This window comes from Anomaloglossus baeobatrachus, chromosome 3, assembly GCF_048569485.1.
Source record: "Anomaloglossus baeobatrachus isolate aAnoBae1 chromosome 3, aAnoBae1.hap1, whole genome shotgun sequence".
Lineage (NCBI taxonomy): Eukaryota > Metazoa > Chordata > Amphibia > Anura > Aromobatidae > Anomaloglossus > Anomaloglossus baeobatrachus.
Window position 1 is genome coordinate 71,002,535 of NC_134355.1, and position 19,903 is coordinate 71,022,437.

The following is a 19,903-nucleotide window of genomic DNA, read 5'->3' on the forward strand; positions in this document are numbered from 1 at the left end:
CATTTACACACAGAGGTGCAGGAGAAAGGCGGAAACCACCAACCTATTCTGGGAGAAGCTGCAGCCGGCTGCGGGCCCCGTTCATCACTCCGTTTGGTTTACCAGAGACTCCGGTGTCTTGTGTCATAGTGAGTACACCAGTGCCTTCGGCCGTGCAACGGACTGCACCGCAACACTTCACTCTGCACCTCGGCCCTCGCCAACCGGACCCCGGGACCAACACCTAGCTGCGCCATTACACCGCTCCCGGGAGTCCCCATACCTTCACCGCAGCGGTGGTGTCTACAACCACCACAACTCGTGGGTGGCGTCACGAACTTACATTCCAAACCAAACCACTGCGGCCCCGGCCGTGGAACTCCTCACCAAAGTCTCCGCGTGTAGCGCCAACTCCCTTGCAGAGCGACGTGACCCCCGGGTCCGTGAGAGGCTCGAGCCACCACCCGCAGTACAAGCACGGATCCAAGAGGCTCGGCGGTCGCAGCCGAGCCCGCGGGGCGGTACACAAGCGCGTTATACTTACCAGTCTCTGGCGCAGCTGTAACTGCTCCCAGGCCGCTCATTCTACTTCTGGGGCCGCTCATTATTGCTCATCCATAAGCACTGGTTTCCCCACCCACCGGCAGTCCTGGGATCTGTGATTAGTTGCAGTCAGATGCGCCCACAGCCTCCATGACAGAGTCTGCATGCTTGGAATCACAGACTCTGTCTGTGGATCACTATCGTGGTGTAACAACAAATAAAAAAATAATTGGCGTAGGGTCCCCCTCAATTTTGATGCCTATCTATGATAAAGCATACGGTTACAGGATGCAGCCCCCAGCCGTGCGCTTATGTTGGTTGTGTATCAAAATAAGAGGAACCACATATAGTTTTTTAAAAATTATTTAACTAAATGATTTTAAAAAATGGTGTGCAATCCCCCTACTTTTGACACCCAGCCATGATAAAGCCCAACAGCTGGGGGCTGCTATTCTCAGGCTGGGGAGATTCATGCTTACTGGGTCCCACCCCAACTTAAAAATAGTAACTTTACCTGGCTCTTCCCGATTACCTTGGTGCGGGGGCAATTGGGTAATAAGGAGTTAATAAAAGAAGTAGAATGAGTGACCACGGAAGCAGTTACAGTTGCACCTTAGACTCGGTAAGTATAGCGCGGTTGCGATATCTTATTCTCTTTTGTTTTTTTTTGTTTCTCGAATTGCGGGATACAGATCATTACCCGGAGTTTACTGAGACCTCTTGGTCCAGCACTTTTACAGTCCGGATCCGCCCATCAATAATTATAAGAGGTAACTTAACATCAGCATAGGTGTAATGTTTAGAAGAGTGCATCCAGAACAATCTATTATCTAAAAAAACATCAACAAAAAACTATACATGACTATACTGAAAATATTCCACAGCATTTCTAGAGGGCTATTTGCATTTGGTACAATACTTGTGAGATACAGAAGAAAACATGCCCAGAGAGCTTGCTGCTTCAGGAGAAATTTTGGTTCTGGTTTGCTGGAGCCCGACAGAGTATGTTAAGCTCTAGTCTGGCAAATAAGAAGGCGATTTGTAGTGTTTTTTTTCCCTGTCTATACTCAGTAGATGATGAGCTGGTAATCATACGCGCTAAGGCTATAACCCCAACATATCTGAAAAGAATCTATATTCAGCATGAAACAGAGCACAGCGCATCACTTGTTATTTCTGAAACCGTCGCTGTTGTAGAGTCCCAAATTCTAACTAGTAAAATGTTTTCCACAAGCTTTTTATTAACACTAGCCACAACCTGTGCTGGCTCATGTAGGCCCTGATGGCTAATATACAATTTAGGCTATATTCACACATCCAAGTGTTGCCCGAATTTTTATCAGGTGGCAGATGGGACAATGGAGTTTCATGGATCTATTCGCACATCCGTGAAACCTTGTGAGACTGAGGGTATGTCCGATTATGATCCGATTTTGATGATCACAATTGGGCATAATCATTGGGTATGTGCGCTGTTCAATAAAATGTCGGACTACACAAAGAGACATCACGCTGATGTGTAACTATGAATATAGCCAGAGCTGGACAGAAAAGAGCAGCAAAGTGATTTCTAAAAGCAAATAGATTACACTAAGTACCCTGTTATTTTCATGTACCAGTACTATTTATTTACTTATTTACTGTAGGGTATTTACTTATTGTTATTATCCTAGATTTTGTATGGTTATGGCCACAGTGTGAACATGCACTAATACCAACAAAAGAGTGCTGGCCAATTTTTTCGAATTTGTTTTATAGATGAAGAGCAAGTGGCAAGACACTCTAGATACCTGGGCATCAGTAGCGTACCGTCAATTGAAGCAGAACACACCACTGCTATAGGGCCCGTGAGATGGAGGCTGCCAGCGGTGTGCATTTTCAATTTCATGCATCATGCGCCCAGGGCCGTCACCAAGCAGCTGATTAAGGCCGCTGGGTTCCGGCACTGTTTGTATAGCTGCAGCTGGCCAATACAGAGATGCAGACTTGCCCACACTGCACACTGTGCGTGGCCTGTGCTGAAGAGGAGGAAGTGGCCAGGCAGCTTCTTCTTCCAGTCCGAGAGCTTTGAGAGATGCCAGGAAGAGAACAGCCAATCAGGAGAGGGGGCGGAGCTTGTTCAGTACATCCGCCGGAGAATGAAATGATGAAAAGGAAAACAGTGCAAGAGTGAAGGTGGAATAGATACCACAGAAAAGAGAGAAAAGCAAACAGAGAGCAGAAAAAACAGTGAGAAGCAGATAACAGAAGGAATAGAAAAAAAGAGCACAGAACAGAAGGATTCACAGGAAGTGCAGCAGGGAGGCCGGAGCCACTAACATCATCTCTCACATCACAGGAGCAGGTGAGTATCATAATGTACAAACGTCTATCTGTAAACTGCCCTGTGCTGTGCCATCACTGTGTGTGTGTTGCCCCTGTACTGTGCCATCATTGTGTGTTGCCCTTGTGCTGTGCCCTCACTGTGTGTGTTGCCCCTGTACTGTGCCATCACTGTGTGTGTTGCCCTTGTGTGCCATCACTGTGTGTGTGTTGCCCCTGTACTGTGCCACCCCTGTGTGTGTTGCCCCTGTGCTCTGCCATCACTGTGTGTATTGCCCCTGTGCTGTGCCATCACTGTGTGTTTGTGTTGCCCCTGTGCTGTGCTATCACTGTGTGTTGCCCGTGCTGGACCATCACTGTGTGTGTTGCCCCTGTGCTGTGCCATCACTGTGTGTGTTGCCCGTGCAGTGCCATCACTGTGTGTGTGTTGCCCCTGTGCTGTGCCATCAATGTGTGTGTGTTGCCCCTGTGCTGTGCCATCACTGTGTGTGTTGCCCCTGTGCGGTGCCATCACTGTGTGTGTTGCCCCTGTGCTGTGCCATCACTGTGTGTGTTGCCCCTGTGCTGTGCCATCATTGTGTGTGTGCTGCCCCGTGCTATCACTGTGTGTTGTCCCTGTGCTGTGCCATCACTGTTTCTGTGCTTCCCCTGTGCTGTGCCATCACTGTGTGTTGCCCCTGTGCTGTGCCATCAATGTGTGTGTGTTGCCCCTGTGCCATCACTGTGTGTGTTGCCCCTGTGCTCTGCCATCACTGTGTGTGTGTATTATCCCTGTACTTTGCAGAGTTTTACTATACATCCTAAGGCTATGAAGAAGGTCATAATCGTTACCATTATATGGGGGAGACAAATGTGAAAATTTAGATTGTGTGTGGTGAGGGGCACGAAGGAGGACATCGCTACTTTAGGCCAAGTTCGCATATTGCAGATTTTTTGGGGGATTTGCGGTGTGATCCCACTTGTCTTGGTGCAGTGGACTTTGCGCCGTAACAGGACGGTGGTTATATTCAGACTCCATGTGGTGATATTTGGTCATGGAGTGGTGGCATTATTTTGCAATGTATTATTGGCCTTGGTATGGTAGGTGTTGTTTAGTAACACTATGTAGTAGTATGTGTGATTTCTGACTATAAGCTGCCCCCAGTAAAGCGTGCCAGCCCCCAGTAACATTTATGATGATTATTATGTTAATATTTTATTGTAATTTTTTTTTTTTTTATCGGGAGGGGGGCCTCATTCAGACTTTTGCTATGGGGCCCCATGATTTCTATGTACGCCCCTGCTGGGCATTTTTATATAATGGGAGTAACAAGTCTGAGTGCTCCGGAATAAGAAACCTCCCACAGCTACGTTTAAAGTATGGCTGTTACTAAGAGGCGTACTTGGGAATAACATAGAAAACAGTGCCCTTTATGTACAGGTGCATCTCAATATATTAGAATATCATCAAATAGTTAATTTATTTCAATAATTCAATACAAAAAGGGAAATGCATATATTATATAGAGTCATTACACACAGAGGGATCTATTTCAAGTGTTTAATTCTGTTAATGTTGATGATTATGGCTTACAGCCAATGAAAACCCAAAAGTCATTATCCCAGAAAATTAGCATATTATATAAGACCAACTGAAAAAAATGATTTTAAACTCAGAAATGTTGGCGCCTACTGAAAAGTCTGTACAGTAAATGCCTCAATACTTGGTCGGGGCTCCTTCTGCATGAATTACTGCATCAGTGCGGCGTGGCATGGAGGCGATCAGCCTGTGGCACTGCTGAGGTGTTATGGAAGCCCAGGTTGGTTTGCTAGCAGCCTATAGCGCATCTGCATTGTTGAATGAAATTTCCATCTCCAAAAAGCTTGTGGGCAGAGGGAAGCATGAGGTACTCTAACATTTCCTAGTACAAGGCTGCGCTCACTTTGGTCTTAATAAGGCCCGTTTCACACGTCAGTGAAAAACACAGACGTTCTTCACTGATGTGTAAAACACGCACATGTCCCTCCGTGTGCCGTGATTCACGGCACACGTGGGTTGTCTAAGTGCAATCCGGGCTCCGTTCTCCGTGGTCCGTGATTGCACATAGAGATTAACTCACCTGTGCCCGCTCCTGCTCTCCGTGGTGCTGAACACTCCCGCGGTGCAGCATCCGGTCGGCGCTGACCCCCGCAGCAGCTGCTTCCGGGTCGGCTGTGTCGTGTATTCATGAATATGCACGACAGTAATGAGCTGGCTCAGAAGCAGCAGGCAGAACAGGCTGCAAAGAGCGCGGCTGAAGCCGGGTGAGTAAAAATGATTTTTATTTTATATGCACGTTTTTTTCTGGCACGTGTTTCATGGATCACACCACTGAGTGGTCCGTGGGTCATCAGTGATGCCAGAAAAAAATGGACATGTCTCCGTGCGGCAATCACGGACACGCGGGTACGCCGCACGGAGACACGTTCAGTGAAAAATCACTGATGTGTGAGCAGACCCATTGATTATAATGGGTCTGCGTATGTCAGTGATTCTGATACATAGAAAAAAAGCACAAACGTACTAGAATCACTGATGTCTGAAACAGGCCTAAAACACAGTGGAGCTACACCAGCAGATGACATGGCTCCCTAAACCATCACTGATTGTGGAAACCGCACACTAGACCTCAAGCAGCTTGGATTGTGGCCTCTCCACTTTTCCTCCAGACTCTGGGACCGCGATTTCCAAATGAAATGCAAAATTTACTTTTTTTCTGAAAACAAGAGCTAAATGAACAAATAAATAGTTTGTGAAATCGTGCTGAGAGATTCCCTTGAGGGAGGACCTGTCACTTGTCTTTATCATTTGATTCTGTCACGCTCCCCGGGTCCCCTGCTCTGTCCCCCGGCTCACCTGCCACGCTCCCCGGCTTCCCTGCGTCGCTCCCCTGTTCTTCTGTCCGGTCTCCGCCGCTCCCCGGTCTCCAGCCTCCATTGCTGGCGGTTCCCAGGCGTCCTGGTCCCCGCTCCCGGCGCCCGTCGGCTTCTCAGCCCCAGCCCGGCTCTGCTGCTTCCTCCTCACCGCTCCCTGCCCTGGCTTCTGGCACCCGGGCGTCGCGCATGCGCATTAGGGCGCGCGGTCATTGACCCTTTCTTAAAGGGCCAGCGTCCACTAACAGGAAATTGGGCACACAGTTACAGGGTATAAAGGGGTTTAGTGTCCAAGTGGGCGGGGCCTGTTCTTCGTGTTTCCCAAGCTAGGAGTCAGGTCTCCTTGTGTTCCTGTGAGATACTCACCTCTCTCTCTTCTAGAGCCGATCCTGCTTCGCCATCTGGTCCTGCCGAATCCCGAACCCCGAACGCTGCCTATCTGCCATCCTGACAGTCCGTTCCATCTCTGATCCCTGCGGTGACCCGTCTGCTCGCTCCATCGGTTCCGGACTCCGCCTGACAACATCTTGGCCTCCGAACCTGAGCTCCGTCACCCGGACTACCATCAGTGACTCCGTGGTCCCAGGGACTTCTGCATTCTCCTCTTGTACACGGACTGTCCTGCTACCTGTAGTGCTCCAGCTACCGGACCCCTTACCATCATCAAGGAGTTCGGCCCAGTGGATCCACCTCCTGGGTCTGCCCATCCACCTGGCCCTAACAGATTCTTTAGAGGTATGTATTTTTTGCTCTTGTTTTTGGTCCTAAAAAAACCGCTCCCTCGGCAAGCATTTTTTGCTGCGTTTTACGGCGTTTTTGTTTTACAGCATTTTTGTCCAGTGTGTTTTTACAGTCAAATCTATTGACTGGAAGGGCTCAAAAAAACAGAAAAAATTGACATGCTGCATCTTTGTGGTCACCACAAAGAAGCAGCCAAAAAAAACCTGCAATGTGTGCACAGCAAAAATGAAATCTCATAGACTTTGCTGGGGAAGGAAATTCATGCAGTTTTGGGACCAAAACTGCACCCAAAAAGCGCGCAAAAACGCAGCAAAAAAAAACAACGCAGCGTGCGCTCAAGGCCTTATACAGTATTAGAAGGCTTTGGAGGTAATTGGTGTATGAAGGATCTGGTGTCTCCGTCCTCCACCAATGTGTTCACTGCTATCTGCATCCTTTGCAGTGACATTGGGACGAGGCAGTGGAGGGCATGGTGTGGTTCGTGACCACTGTTTTCAGCCCCTCGGCTATCTCAGTCCACATTTTGCCCAGGTGTGCAATAGAATAAAGTTGGCCGAATCCACCAATATTGATGGGATAAACGGACAGATTAAAGTGTAGAGGTGCCTCTTGACTCTCCACCACCAGTTGAATGTAAGGGAAGAGAAGGATCAGACGATCAGCACTTTCGAAATCCAATAGCTGATTCCTTTGTTCTCCAGGAAATAAGCCATTGGCTGAGAAGTCAGTCAGCAGCTCTCCCATAGGGAACACGAAAACACTCGGCTATCTATGGGGGCCTTAGGTCTCTGATATCAGCTAATGGCTATGAACAGGGTTTACTATTTTAAATGTGAACACACACTAATTTATAACACATGACTGCTATTGGGAGACGTTTCGGTATTCTTTTGTGGTTGCCATCCTGAATGATAATAGAAAAGGTAGTAATGTATTTGAACTGAAAATGTAAATGTTACTGTAGAAAATGTCAAGTATAAAGAGCAGATGTTGAAAGGCTGGTCTTAAAAATGAAAGGTTGTCAATGCATGAACAGGATGTAGACCCCGACATGGGAGCCGTGGATAGCACACCCTTCCCTTTTCTGGCTGAAAGTGGGAGCAGGTCAATATACTGTGTTTGCCAAATGACATAAAGCTTATAAAAACGACATTTTTGAAGTGCAAGATTATTCTGACTTCAAACTATGACTTTATGGTTGATAATACATGTATAGTGTTAGCAGACACAACAAGCTTATTCCTCGTAAGAGGATATTGGCAGGATTTCTCCACTGCACAGAGAACACAGAGAATACAGGAACACCCTGAGGACATAAACTCGACAGGCAGGTGCTGGAAGACCTGTGGGTTATTGGATTTCTTCTCTAAACATGGGTCACCTTCTGCACTTTATGTCCATCTACCAGAGCTTCTCTAAATGGTCCTTCATGTATCCAGCCCTTACTTCCCTGTACATCTTCAAAGCTAAACATTAGGCTAAGCTAAAATATTCTCAATCGTTTCCTCAAAGTTTAAAACTCTCATGCTAAATAAAGAAAAAACAACAGGGGACTGACTCATGGATGGTCAATAATGAATAATACAGTATATGAAATCAATGCCTTTTAAAAAAGTTGAAAAATGGTCAATTTATTCACTCAATTTTTAACGCTAGGTAGAGATGAGCAGATCGATCTGCGGAGTATCAAACTTGAGTCACATTTCTTGAAATTTGCAGTTTCACGTGAATTCAGATTCGATTTGTGGTTTGAAAAAAAAAACTTGCCCACCAGCAGGCCAACATTATTTTGCATAGCCTGCTCTATAATGTGCTGCAGCTATGACATCTAGCATATTAGCATATCTTGTACAATGGTGGGCATCACAGATCGGCGGTGTCATACGGTGTTTGGCTTTGCACTCACTGGGCTTCATGGCGGCGGTGGCAGCAGACTCTTTTCACACCGCAGAGTCTGACAAGCAGCTTGAGATCTCTTAGTTGTATAGCCTATCACGAGCATCGGCTGTGTTTTGCTTCAATGCTTTCTAGTCCAGCAGGATTTAATTCCTGCTGGCTTGTGAACTAGGAGCTCAGGCTGCTAATGACCAATCACAGCCGCCTTCACTCTTTATAAGGTTCTGACTCCGGTTGCTGGTCACCAAATATAGCTTCAGCGTTGCTCCTGCGTATCGGTCCTTATTGTAGTGATTCAGAGCTAGGTGATCTGTTGTGTGCTGTGGAAATATCCCCGTTGTTAGTTTATTTCCTCCCTGTGTTTATTTCCTCCTGGGTTTGTATTGTCTCGCCCTCATGTCTAATTGCAATGTGCATGACTTTTGGTTCATTCCTCTGTCTGTGTTATTTGTGGGGTTTGCTTGTCCAGTCCCAGCTCTCACCTGGGGTGGGGGAGAGGTGGTGTAAGATAAAGGCTTAAACAGGAGATAGTGACACGCTGGGGGCCCAGACCTAGCTACCATCAAGCTTACCTCTGGGATAAGGGACAGCTTAGGGTCCCTAGTTTGAGGGTCAGCTTAGAGCTTCATCGTCTGTTACCCTGATTCTCTGTGACAAGCGGTTCCCAGTGGAGCACAGTTTGTACGGTAGAGTTATCTTCCATCTCAAAAGTTACTGGGTAAGTCTCCTGTAGAGTGTAAGCTCTTATGTAAAGGAGGGTGGGTCCTCTCTCCAGTATAATGCAAACTCTTATGTACAGGGGGTTCTCTCTTAGGTATAGTGTAAGCTCGTATGATCAGCAGGGTCTTTTCTCTCTCGTAGATTGTCAGATGGATTTTCTCTTTATCACCTCTTCCCCACATGTATTTTCTGAGCAATTTCAAGATTTTCAGTATTGCAATTTGTGCAAATTTATTTGCCACAAATCAAATTTTTTGAAGAAAATTCAGCGAAGTCGGCAAATTAGAATTTCAAAAGACTCACTCATTTCTAACAGCAGGAGTTTGGGTGCAATTACATTAAACAGTGTAATGTAATTTTTTCCTATTATTCATATTGCTTGATTTGTCACATAACACTTTATAAAGTTACCAGTAGGGCTCAGTTCACACTTGAATACCTTACATTTTCCATACAGGTTTAAGGCAACAATTGTAATACTGTAGTACATCAAATCCCAATCTACATTATGAAAAACTTTAAAGGGGTCTTCAGGGACTTTAATATTGATGACCGATCCATATGTATGTCATAATTATAAGACCAGTGGAAATCTGATGCCCAATACCAATCAGCCGATTGTGCTGCAGCGCACGAAAAGTGTCATGACTCCATACATGTAGTGAGCCTGTGAAGAATTAAAATCTCTCTAAATTAAACCAGATGCGAAACCAGAGATTTTAGTACTACACATTCACTACATGTATGTACTGATGACACCTATAGTGTGCCGAAGCATCATTAATCAGGTAATCGCAGAGGAGTCAGATCTGATAACATAATTGCCAAAATTTCAAGGGCCATTTAATTTCCACTGCCCCAACTCTCATGGGAACGCTCCCAACCAAGATGGTCCATCTTCATATGGGGTTTACATAAACCCTACCCGATGATGACCCAAGAGTCTTGTGAACTCTGGAACAGTTGCCTGTTGTGGAAATAAGTAATCTATATTAAATTTCCACAAAAATACTTTAAAGGTTAATTGGATCCACAAGAATTTACTCAATGACACTGTTTTTAACGGAGCCTTATACAATATATGTCTAATTATTATTTCTATTTTATTGATTTAAAACTGTAAATCAAAGTGTACTGTAAAAATATATAACTGTCTTTATTCTGCTTGTCTTCAGGAAACTGTTTGCGGACTTTCTTGTGAATCATCTTTAGAAGAGGCTTCCTTCTGGGACAACCGCTATGCAGATCAATTTTATGCAGTGTGCGGCGTATGGTCTTAGCACTGACAGGCTGACCCTCCACCCCTGTAACCTCTGCAGCGATGCTGGCAGCACTAAAACGTCTCTTTTGAAAAGACAAGCTCTGCATATGACGCTGAGCAAGTGAACTCAACTTCTTTGGTTAATCATGGCGAGACCTGTTCTGAGTGGAACCTGTCCTGCTAAGCCGCTGTATGGTCTTAGACGCCGTGATGCAGCTCAGTTTCAGGGTGTTGGCAATCTGCTTATAGCCTAGGCCATCTGTATGTAGAGCAACAAATGTTTTTCTCAGATCCTCAGACAATTCTTTGCTATGAGGAGCCATGTTGAACTTCCAGTGTCTAGTATGAGAGAGTGTGTGAGCGATAACACCAAATGTACTACACCTGCCCCCCATTCACATATGACGCCTTGTAACACTAGTGAGTCATATGGCACCCGGATGGAACATGGCTAATTGGGCACAATTTGGCTATTTTCACTTAGGGGTGTACTCACCTTTGTTGCCAGTGGTTTAGACATTAATGGCTGTGTGTTGAGTTATTTAGAGGGCACCAAATTTACACGGTTATACAAGCTGCACACTGACTACTTTACATTATATTGAAGTGTCATATCTACAGTGTTCTTCAGTGCTGGAGAGGAGAAGCGGGGTTAATGCCGCGCTGTCGCCAAAAAGGAGGAAAATTGTTCATTTATTAAATAGAAGTATTTTATTTCATAGATCTACGCATTTCATTGATATTGTTCATTTTTCCTTTTTGGTCCTGAAGAAGAGGACTTGATCCCTGAAACGCGTAGACCAATGAAATATACTTTTATTTAATAAATGAACAATTTTCCTCCTTTTTGGCGACAGCGCAGCATTAACACCGCTTCTCCTCTCCAGCACTGAAGATCTCTCCACGTGGGGCTGCGGCAGCCGCCATTATGTTAATGCCTGCATAGGGGTTGTGGCTTTCACAGCCCTAAAAAGGTGAGTGTAATCTCCTGCACACTGCACTTTTAATATCTGGTAAGACCCTAAGGGGTACTTTACACGCTGCAACATCGCTGCCGATATATCGTCGGGGTCACATCGTTCGTGACACACATCCGGCGCCGGTAGTGACATCGCAGCATGTAAAGCAAATGAGCGATGATCAACGAGCGCAAAAACGTGAAAAATAATTGCTCTTTGAAACGTCGTTCATTCCATAATATCGGTGCTGCTGCAGGTATGATGTTGTTTGTCGTTCCAGCGGCAGCATACATCGCTATGTGTGACGCCGCTGGAACGACAAACATCTCCTTACCTCCGTCCACTGGAAAAGGAGGAAGGAAGAAGGTGGGCGGGATGTTCCGGCCGCTCATCTCCTCCCCTCCTTTTCTATTGGGCGGAGGTTCAGTGACGCTGCTGTGACGTCGCTGTGATGCTAAACAAACCGCCCCCTTAGAAAGGAGGCGGTTCGCCGGTCACAGCGACGTCGCAGAGCAGGTATGTGTGTGTGACGCTGCCGTAGCGATAATGTTCGCTACGGCAGCGATCACCACATATCAGCCGTGCGACGGGGGCGGGCGCAATCGCGCTCGACATCGCTAGTAAATGAAATGCTAGCGATGTCGCAGTATGTAAAGTACCCCTAAGACCCTTTTGCGCTCTTTGTCCTCACTTTTTAGATCTACAGTGTAAAGGGTGCTTTACACGCTGCGATATCGGTAACGATATATCGTCGGGGTCACATCGGTAGTGACGCACATCCGGCGCCGTTACCGACATCGCAGCGTGTAACACAAATGAGCGACAATCAACGAGCACAAAAACGTGAAAAATCGTTGCTCGTTGACACGTCGCTCATTTCCTTAATATCGTTGCTGCGACAGGTACGATGTTGTTCCTCGTTCCTGCGGCATCACACATTTCTATGTGTGACACCGCAGGAGCGACGAACATCTCCTTACCTGCCTCCACCGGCAATGCGGAAGGAAAGAGGTGGGCGGGAGGTTACGTCCCGCTCATCTTCGCCCCTCCGCTTCTATTGGACGGCTGCCGTGTGACGTCGCTGTGACGCCGCACGACCCGCCCCCTTAGAAAGGAGGCGGTTCGCCGGCCAGAGCGACGACGCTGAGCAGGTAAGTGCGTATGACGCTGCCAAAGCGATAATGTTCGCTACGGCAGCTATCACACAATATCGCACGTACGACGGGGGCGGGTGCTATCGCGCTCGACATCGCTAGCCGATGTCGCAGCGTGTAAAGCCCCCCTTACTGTTGTCCAATGAAATGATATAATAAAATATTTACAAAAATGTGAAAGGTGTAGTCACTTTTGCAATATAATGTAAGTGCTGGAATTTCTGCGCTTGGCGCTCTTACAACATACTGAATAAACAGATGCTTTGAACATTTTGTTTCCATCTTTTCCTCATTTGCATATCGTTAATATGTCAACCAGTCCTGAGATTTCAATAAATCCACATCATTTCCTCTTGCCGCTGCAATTTCAATGTTGTGGGGCGTATTTAGGCACCATCACGGCATGTATGATTTATGTGCAAATGTATATATATAAAAAAAAATCCCCGATATAACAAGGATCCTTGCCCTGAGCATCGTACGTCTGGTAGAGCTGATATATTGCTTATGTTCAATCATAGCAGCTAAGTATGGTTAAAAATAAAATACAGGCAACTACCTCATCGTATTTCATTCCAAGACTCCCCATGTACAAATATGAGTAACTTTAATTTATACACACTGTGCTGTGCCGCCTGCTCTAAATGTGTCTCTGTAATAGCAAGATAGATCTCTTAAGGCATGGTCCATGTCAGATAAAGCGCACATTGTGTGTAGCTTACATAAGATACATCCACCTCATTCACTGCTCGCTGCATGCTTCCCCAGCTCCCCCTGGTAATAAATTACATCACTCAAAGCATTTAACATTCACTTTCTGATTCATACCCTGATTCCAAGGTAGTGTTTTATTCAGAGATTCAGCGTAGACTTCAATTCCAATCTCGTTCTCTATGTGAACTAATTGTCTGTGGAAATAAAAAGAAAAAATACAAGAAAGAAATCTTAGTAAAGAGGGCAATCATTGGAAACAAGCCTTTTAATTTGTTTACAGTGCTGAGTGATGGACATGCTTCATTCATTCTGCTCTTTGTCAGGGACTCGCGGTGTTTTGTCTAACCATAGTCAATTTGCTGACTCAACTGCGGGCATGATGGCTCCAAAATGGTCAGTGTGCACCGACCAGCTGGGAGGTGACTCGATGGACATTTGACTTCTTTGTGTTATTATGTGTGTGACTTCATTCCAGAACCTCTCAGGATCTTTTGGCCATGGCTAATGAACAACCCAACCTTCAATGCTGCCTATGCATAAATACGACATTAAATCCTGGTGCGTGCCACAGTGAAACAAGATTTTCCATGTCTGTGGTCATGTCACTCTCCTGCTCTGTGGCCTCCCTTCCAACACTCTTGCATCCCCTTAATCTATCCTAAACTATGTGGCCTGATTAATCCACCTCTCCCCTCACTATTCACTGGCTTCCCATTGCCCAAAGACTCCAGTTCAAAACACTAACCATGACATACAAAGACATCCACAACCTGTCTCCTGCATACATCTGTGACCTAGTCTCCCAGTACTTACCTGCACGCAACCTCAGATCCTCACAAGATCTCCTTATCTAGTCCTTATCTCCTCTTCCCACAATTGCATACAAGATTTTTTCTGTGCCTCCCCCATACTCTGGAACACTCTACCCCAGCATATCAGACCCTCACCTACCATGGAAAGCTTTAAAAGGAACCTGAAGACCCACCTCTTCCGACAAGACTACAACCTGCCGTAACCCTCAGACCAGTACACCACTGCGCAACCAGCTCTCCTCTCATCTACAGTACCCTCACCCATACCCTGTAGACTGTGATCCCTCACGGGCAGGGACCGCTCTCCTCCTGTACCAGTCTGAATTTTCTGTGTTTGTATTGTTCATGATTATTGTACTTGCTTTTTATGTATACCTGTTTCACTTGTAAAGCACCATAGAATAAATGGTGCTATGATAATAAATAATAATAAGAGCTTCTACCCCAGGATGCTACCTGGTCTCAGTAAACCATTTGGATTTCAACAGATTTGGCATGGGCCTCATATAAGGAGAAAATTCAAAGTAATGCAATGATTCCTTTTTTACTTTTTAAACCTTACACAAGGACCTTGGATTTCGGCAAGTTTTTCCCATGGACACAACTTCAGAGTAGTTTTGGTAATCAACATCCGTCAGATGATAGAATCCAGTAATTATGGGCAATTTGTGATCCATGAAAAGTAGTAAAAGAACAAGGAGATCAGAGAAAGCAGAGTATGCTTAAAGGGAACCAAACATCAGGATTTTAGTGTATAAGGTGCAGCCAGTGCAGCACTGGCACTATCAGGCACAGGCTGTACATACCATTAGTGGGCAGCTCGGATGTGTAGGCTGTGAAATCCAAGTTTATAAAGTTTGAAAATTCATCATGTTTTTGATTGACGTGTGCGCCTCTGCTGCTAATGTCCGGGCGGGTTATGCACGTGGATTCCCGCCCCCCCGCCGCCTGTTTCTCTCTCTCCCTCTGGCTGTATGTAAATTTCTACTCTTCAGCTACACGGCGTCAGAGTTAGCGCCTGCGCATAGCGCTTATCTCCGGCGCCGTGTTTATGAAGCCCACAGTATTATTGAGCATGAGAGGGCGGCGCATGCACCCTCGCTTCTTCAGATCTGTTGTGACCGCGGGAGCGCGCGCGGTGTCACAACAGGACTGGAGAACAGCTGATCTTACCCCGATTAGCTGCAGCAGACGTCTGCTACGATATCTCATGCACAATAATACTGTGGGCTTCATAAACACGGCGCCGGAGATGAGCGCTATGCGCAGACGCTAACTCCGACGCCGTGTAACCGAAGAGTAGAAATTTACATACAGCCAGAGGGTCGTGACATCTTGATCGCGTGGCTCACTGCAGTCACTCAGGAGATTTGCGGTCACCGATGAGTCCTTCACCTGTGATCGCAAATCAAGCCGCGGCACACGCACAGAGCCGCGTGTTCACAATGAAGTCGGGTGAAGTTCATCCAAGTTCCTTCTGATCGCGTGGCTGTCTTGCAGCCAGCCATGCTCTTTTTGACAGTGCGGTCCCACTCAGCTCTGCTGCAAATCTATGGGGATGCAGCAGAGCCGAGTGGGACCGCACTGTCAAAAATGTGCGTTCTGGATGCTTTTCCAAGCATCCAGAATGCATGAATTCTGCAGAAATTCTGCAGTAACAATGCGTCTCAGACGCATGCAGTGACTTACACGCTGCGGAATAGAACGCAATGTGCGCACATAGCCTGTCAGAAGGGTAAAAATGGTCATACAGTGGAAATTCTCATCAAGGAAGCAAATCAGTACTTGTAAACTATTATCTAATAAGTTAACAGTAGTGTACACATGTTCCAAATACAAGGCTGCACTGTGCTCCATACCCGGTGAGCACGGCACACATTACACATGCTTATTGCTATATTCAGAATATGCACTGGCTTGGCCAACTTGACATATGTGGAGGAAATCTGATTTCTGCCAAAGAGCCGTAACTCATTATTTTGCATGCTCCCAAAGGTTAATGTGCACTGAGTGCATGGTTGGTGATACAAAGGCAGGGATCCATGTTTATGCATAGCGGTTAATTGGAGCGTTTGGACGATAAAAGATTATGAAAACATGGCAGACAGAAGCCACACTGAGCTTGACAAAGTGATGATGAATGAAAGCATTTAATCTACTACCCATATAGTCTGGAAAAGACATGAATTGCTGTGCTTGTTGGCATTTCTGAAACTTTCCTACAAGGATGTATTGATTTTACACTGTGAGCCCCAAATCAGACTTTTTATTGTTATCATTATCCAAAATTTAGATGACTTCACTGTATTCTTAGACACAAGAGGCCTCAGTTTTATTATATCATATAATCTGTAGTATATCAATTCTTTCAACAATTTTCATTCATTCAAATTCATTTGAAAAAAAAAAACCATACAAAAATCACATAAACAGACAAAAACATGTATTTTACGCAGCATTTTTCTTGCCAATAGACGCACTTTTGTTGCAGAAGTTTCTGATGCAAGTACTTAACCTGTACAGCTACAGTAGAGTATACAAACATATACACTTAACCCCTTCAGCCCCCAGCCTATTTTGACCTTACTGACCTCGCCATTTTGCGCAATTCTGACCAGTGTCCCTTTATGAGGTTATAACTCTGGAACGCTTCAACGGATCCTGGCGATTCTGAAATTGTTTTTTTGTGACATATTGTACTTCATGAAAGTGGTAGATATAGGCCGATATTTTTTGCGCTCATTTTTGAAAATTTCGGAAATTTGGCGAAAATTTAGAAAATTGCGCAATTTTCAAAATTTGAAATTTTATGCCCGTAAATCTGAGAAATATGTCACACAAAATAGTTACTAAATAAAATTTCCCACGTGTCTACTTTACACCAGCGCAATTTTAAAAAAAAAATATTTTTTTGTTAGGAAGTTAGAAGGGGTCAAAGTTCATCAGCAATTCCTCATTTTTCCAACAAAATTTACAAAAAACTTTTTTTTAGGGATCACATCACATTTGAAGCGACTTTGAGAGGCCTAGGTGACAGAAAATACCCAAAAGTGACCCCACTCTAAAAACTGTACCGCTCAGGCTACTCAAAACCACATCCAAGAAGTTTATTACCCCTTTAGGTGCTTCACAAGAATCAAAGCAATGTGGAAGGAAAAAATGAAAATTTACTTTTTTTACACAAAAATGTTACTTTAGCCATAAAATGTAGCATTTCACAAGGGTATCAGGAAAAATTACACCATAAAATTTATTGAGCAATTTCTCCTGAGTACGCAGATACCTCATATGTGGTGGAAATCAAATGTTTGGGTGCACGGCAGGGCTCGGAAGGTAAGAAGCGCCATTTAACTTTTCAAACGCAAAATTGTCTGGAATCGTAAGGGGACGCCATGTTGCGTTTGGAGACCCCCTGAGGTACCTAAACAATGGAACTCCTGCACAAATGACCCCATTTTGGAAACTAGACCCATCATGGGAATTTTTTTTAGAGGTTTAGTGAGCCCTTTGAACCCCTGGGGGCTTCACAGAAGTTTATAACGTTGAGCCGTGAAAATATTTATATTTTTTTTTACCACAAAATTGTTACTTCAACCAAGTAGCTTTTTTTTCACAAGGGTATCAGGAAAAATTACACCATAAAATGTATTGTGCAATTTCTCCTGAGTACACAGATATCTCATATGTGGTGGAAATCAAGTGTTTGGGTGCACGGCAAGGCTCGGAAGGCAAGAAGCGCTATTTGACTTTTGGAGCTAATTTTCCATTCAAAAAGTCAAATGGCGCTCCTTCCCTTCCGAGCCCTGCCGTGCACCCAAACAGTGGTTTATGACCACATATGAGGTATCTATGTACTCAGGAGAAATTGCCCAACAAGTTTTAGGATCCATTTTATCCTGTTGCCCATGTGAAAATGAAAAAAATTGAGGCTAAAAAAACATTTGTGAAAAAAAAAAAAAGTACTTTTTAATTTTTACGGATCAATTTGTGAAGCACCTGGAGGTTCAAAGTACTCACTATGCATCTAGATAAGTTCCTTGGGAGGTCTAGTTTCAAAAATGGGGGTCACTTTTGGGGGAGCACGAATGTGTAGGTACACAGGGGCTCTCCATACGCGACATGGTGTCTGCTAACAATTTGAATGGAAAATTAGCTCCAATTATTTATGGACACCATGTGGCATATGGAGAATATGTAGTGTATGTCAGGTTGGTGTGTGTGTGTGTAGTGTAGTATACGTCAGGTTGGTGTGTGTGTGTAGTGTAGTATACATCAGGTTGGTGTGTGTGGTGTTTACCACACACACATCAACCTGACGTACACTACACCCCACACCAACCTGACTTAGTGTATATTAGGTTGGTGTGTGGTGCATGTCAGGATGGTGTGTGTGGTGTATACTACACCACACATACCAACCTGACGTACACTACACCACACACACACACACATCAACCTGACCTACACTGCACCACATACCAACCTGACGTAGTGTATGTCAAGTTGGTATGTGGTGTAGTGTAGGTCAGGTTGATGTGTGTGTGTGTGTGTGTGTGGTGAAGTGTACGTCAGGTTGGTATGTGTGGTGTAGTATACACCACACACACCATCCTGACATGCACCACACACCAACCTAACATACACTAAGTCAGGTTGGTGTGCAGTGTGGTATAGGGTGTACCTCAGGTTGGTGTGTGTTGTAGTATACACCACACACAAACACACACTACCTGATGTACACTACAACACACACACCAACCTGACGTACACTATACCACACCGCATACCATCCTGACGTAGTGTATTTCAGGTTAGTGTGGTGTAATGTACTTCAGTTTGGTGTGCGTGGTTTAGTGCACTAACGCTAGGTTGGGGGTTACTCACACTTTACTGTGGGTCTTCCTCCATGGCCTCCGGCTCTTCTCCTCCCGGCCTCCGGCTCTTCTCCTCCCGGCCTCCGGCTCTTCTCCTCCCGGCCTCCGGCTCTTCTCCTCTCGGCCTCCGGCTCTTCTCCTCCCGGCCTCTGGCTCTTCTCCTCCCGGCCTCCGGACGATTTCTTGTCCTACGACGTCAAGGCTGTGTCACTGGAGGAGGAAGAGTGGGAGAAATAGAGAAAAGTGGGACCCTCTCCCTCACTATCAGCTACGGAGGGACGAGCAGAACATTTGTGTGCGCGTGTGCAAAAAAACCCCAAACCCTAAACTTTATTTTAGTGTGCGTGTGTATGTGCAAGTGTTTGGTGAAACTTTCTACTGCAAGAGAGGGCTGAGGAGATGCAGGAGCCGTAATCACTGGGGTGCAATCACCGGGGCGCAGGGGGACGCAATCACAGGGGGATGCAATCACAGGGACGCAATCGCAGGGGTGTAATTACCGGGGCGCAGGGGGACGCATAATCACAGGGGCGCAGTCGCAGGGATGCATAATCACAGGGGCGTAATCACCGGGGCGCAGGGGGACGCAATCGCAGGGGCGCAGATGGGACGCAATCCAAGGGGCGCAGGTGGGACGCAATCGCAGGGATGCAGATGGGACGCAATCGCAGGGGCGCAGGTGGGACGCAATTGCAGGGGCACAGATCGCAAGGGCGCAGGTGGGGCGATCGCAGGGGCGCAGATCGCAGGGGCGTATATCGCAGGGGCGCAGATAAGGCGATCGCAGGGGCGCAGATCGCAGATCGCAGGTGGGGCGATCGCAGGGGCGCAGATCGCAGGGGCGCAGGTGGGGCGATCGCAGGGGGGCAGATCGCAGGGGCGCAGATCGCAGGGGCGCAGGTGGGCCGCAATCGCAGGGGCCCAGGGGGGTCCGGGTGATCACCCCCCTGCTGCCCAGTGATCAGCCCCCTGCTGCCCAGTGATCCCCAGGGCGGGGGATTGATCACTGGCAGTGTCGCCGGCGGAGGAGGGGACG

The 19,903-nt window shown here is 46.1% G+C and overlaps 1 protein-coding gene and 1 long non-coding RNA gene across 3 annotated transcripts in view; one reads left to right on the forward strand and one right to left on the reverse strand.

Moving 5' to 3' along the window:
- Positions 1–11,135, forward strand: part of LOC142296046 (uncharacterized) — a 57,179-nt gene extending 46,044 nt beyond the window's left edge. For both annotated transcript variants that reach the window (XR_012751581.1, XR_012751580.1), the window contains 2 exons: positions 6,118–6,471; positions 10,269–11,135. This is a non-coding gene — a long non-coding RNA (uncharacterized LOC142296046). The remainder of the gene's footprint in view (positions 1–6,117; positions 6,472–10,268) is intronic.
- The window catches only part of WDPCP (WD repeat containing planar cell polarity effector), a 422,579-nt gene that overhangs the window by 5,278 nt on the left and 397,398 nt on the right, over positions 1–19,903 (reverse strand). The window contains exon 16 of the mRNA XM_075339251.1: positions 13,296–13,375. Coding sequence (XP_075195366.1) covers positions 13,296–13,375 — 80 coding nt within the window. The remainder of the gene's footprint in view (positions 1–13,295; positions 13,376–19,903) is intronic.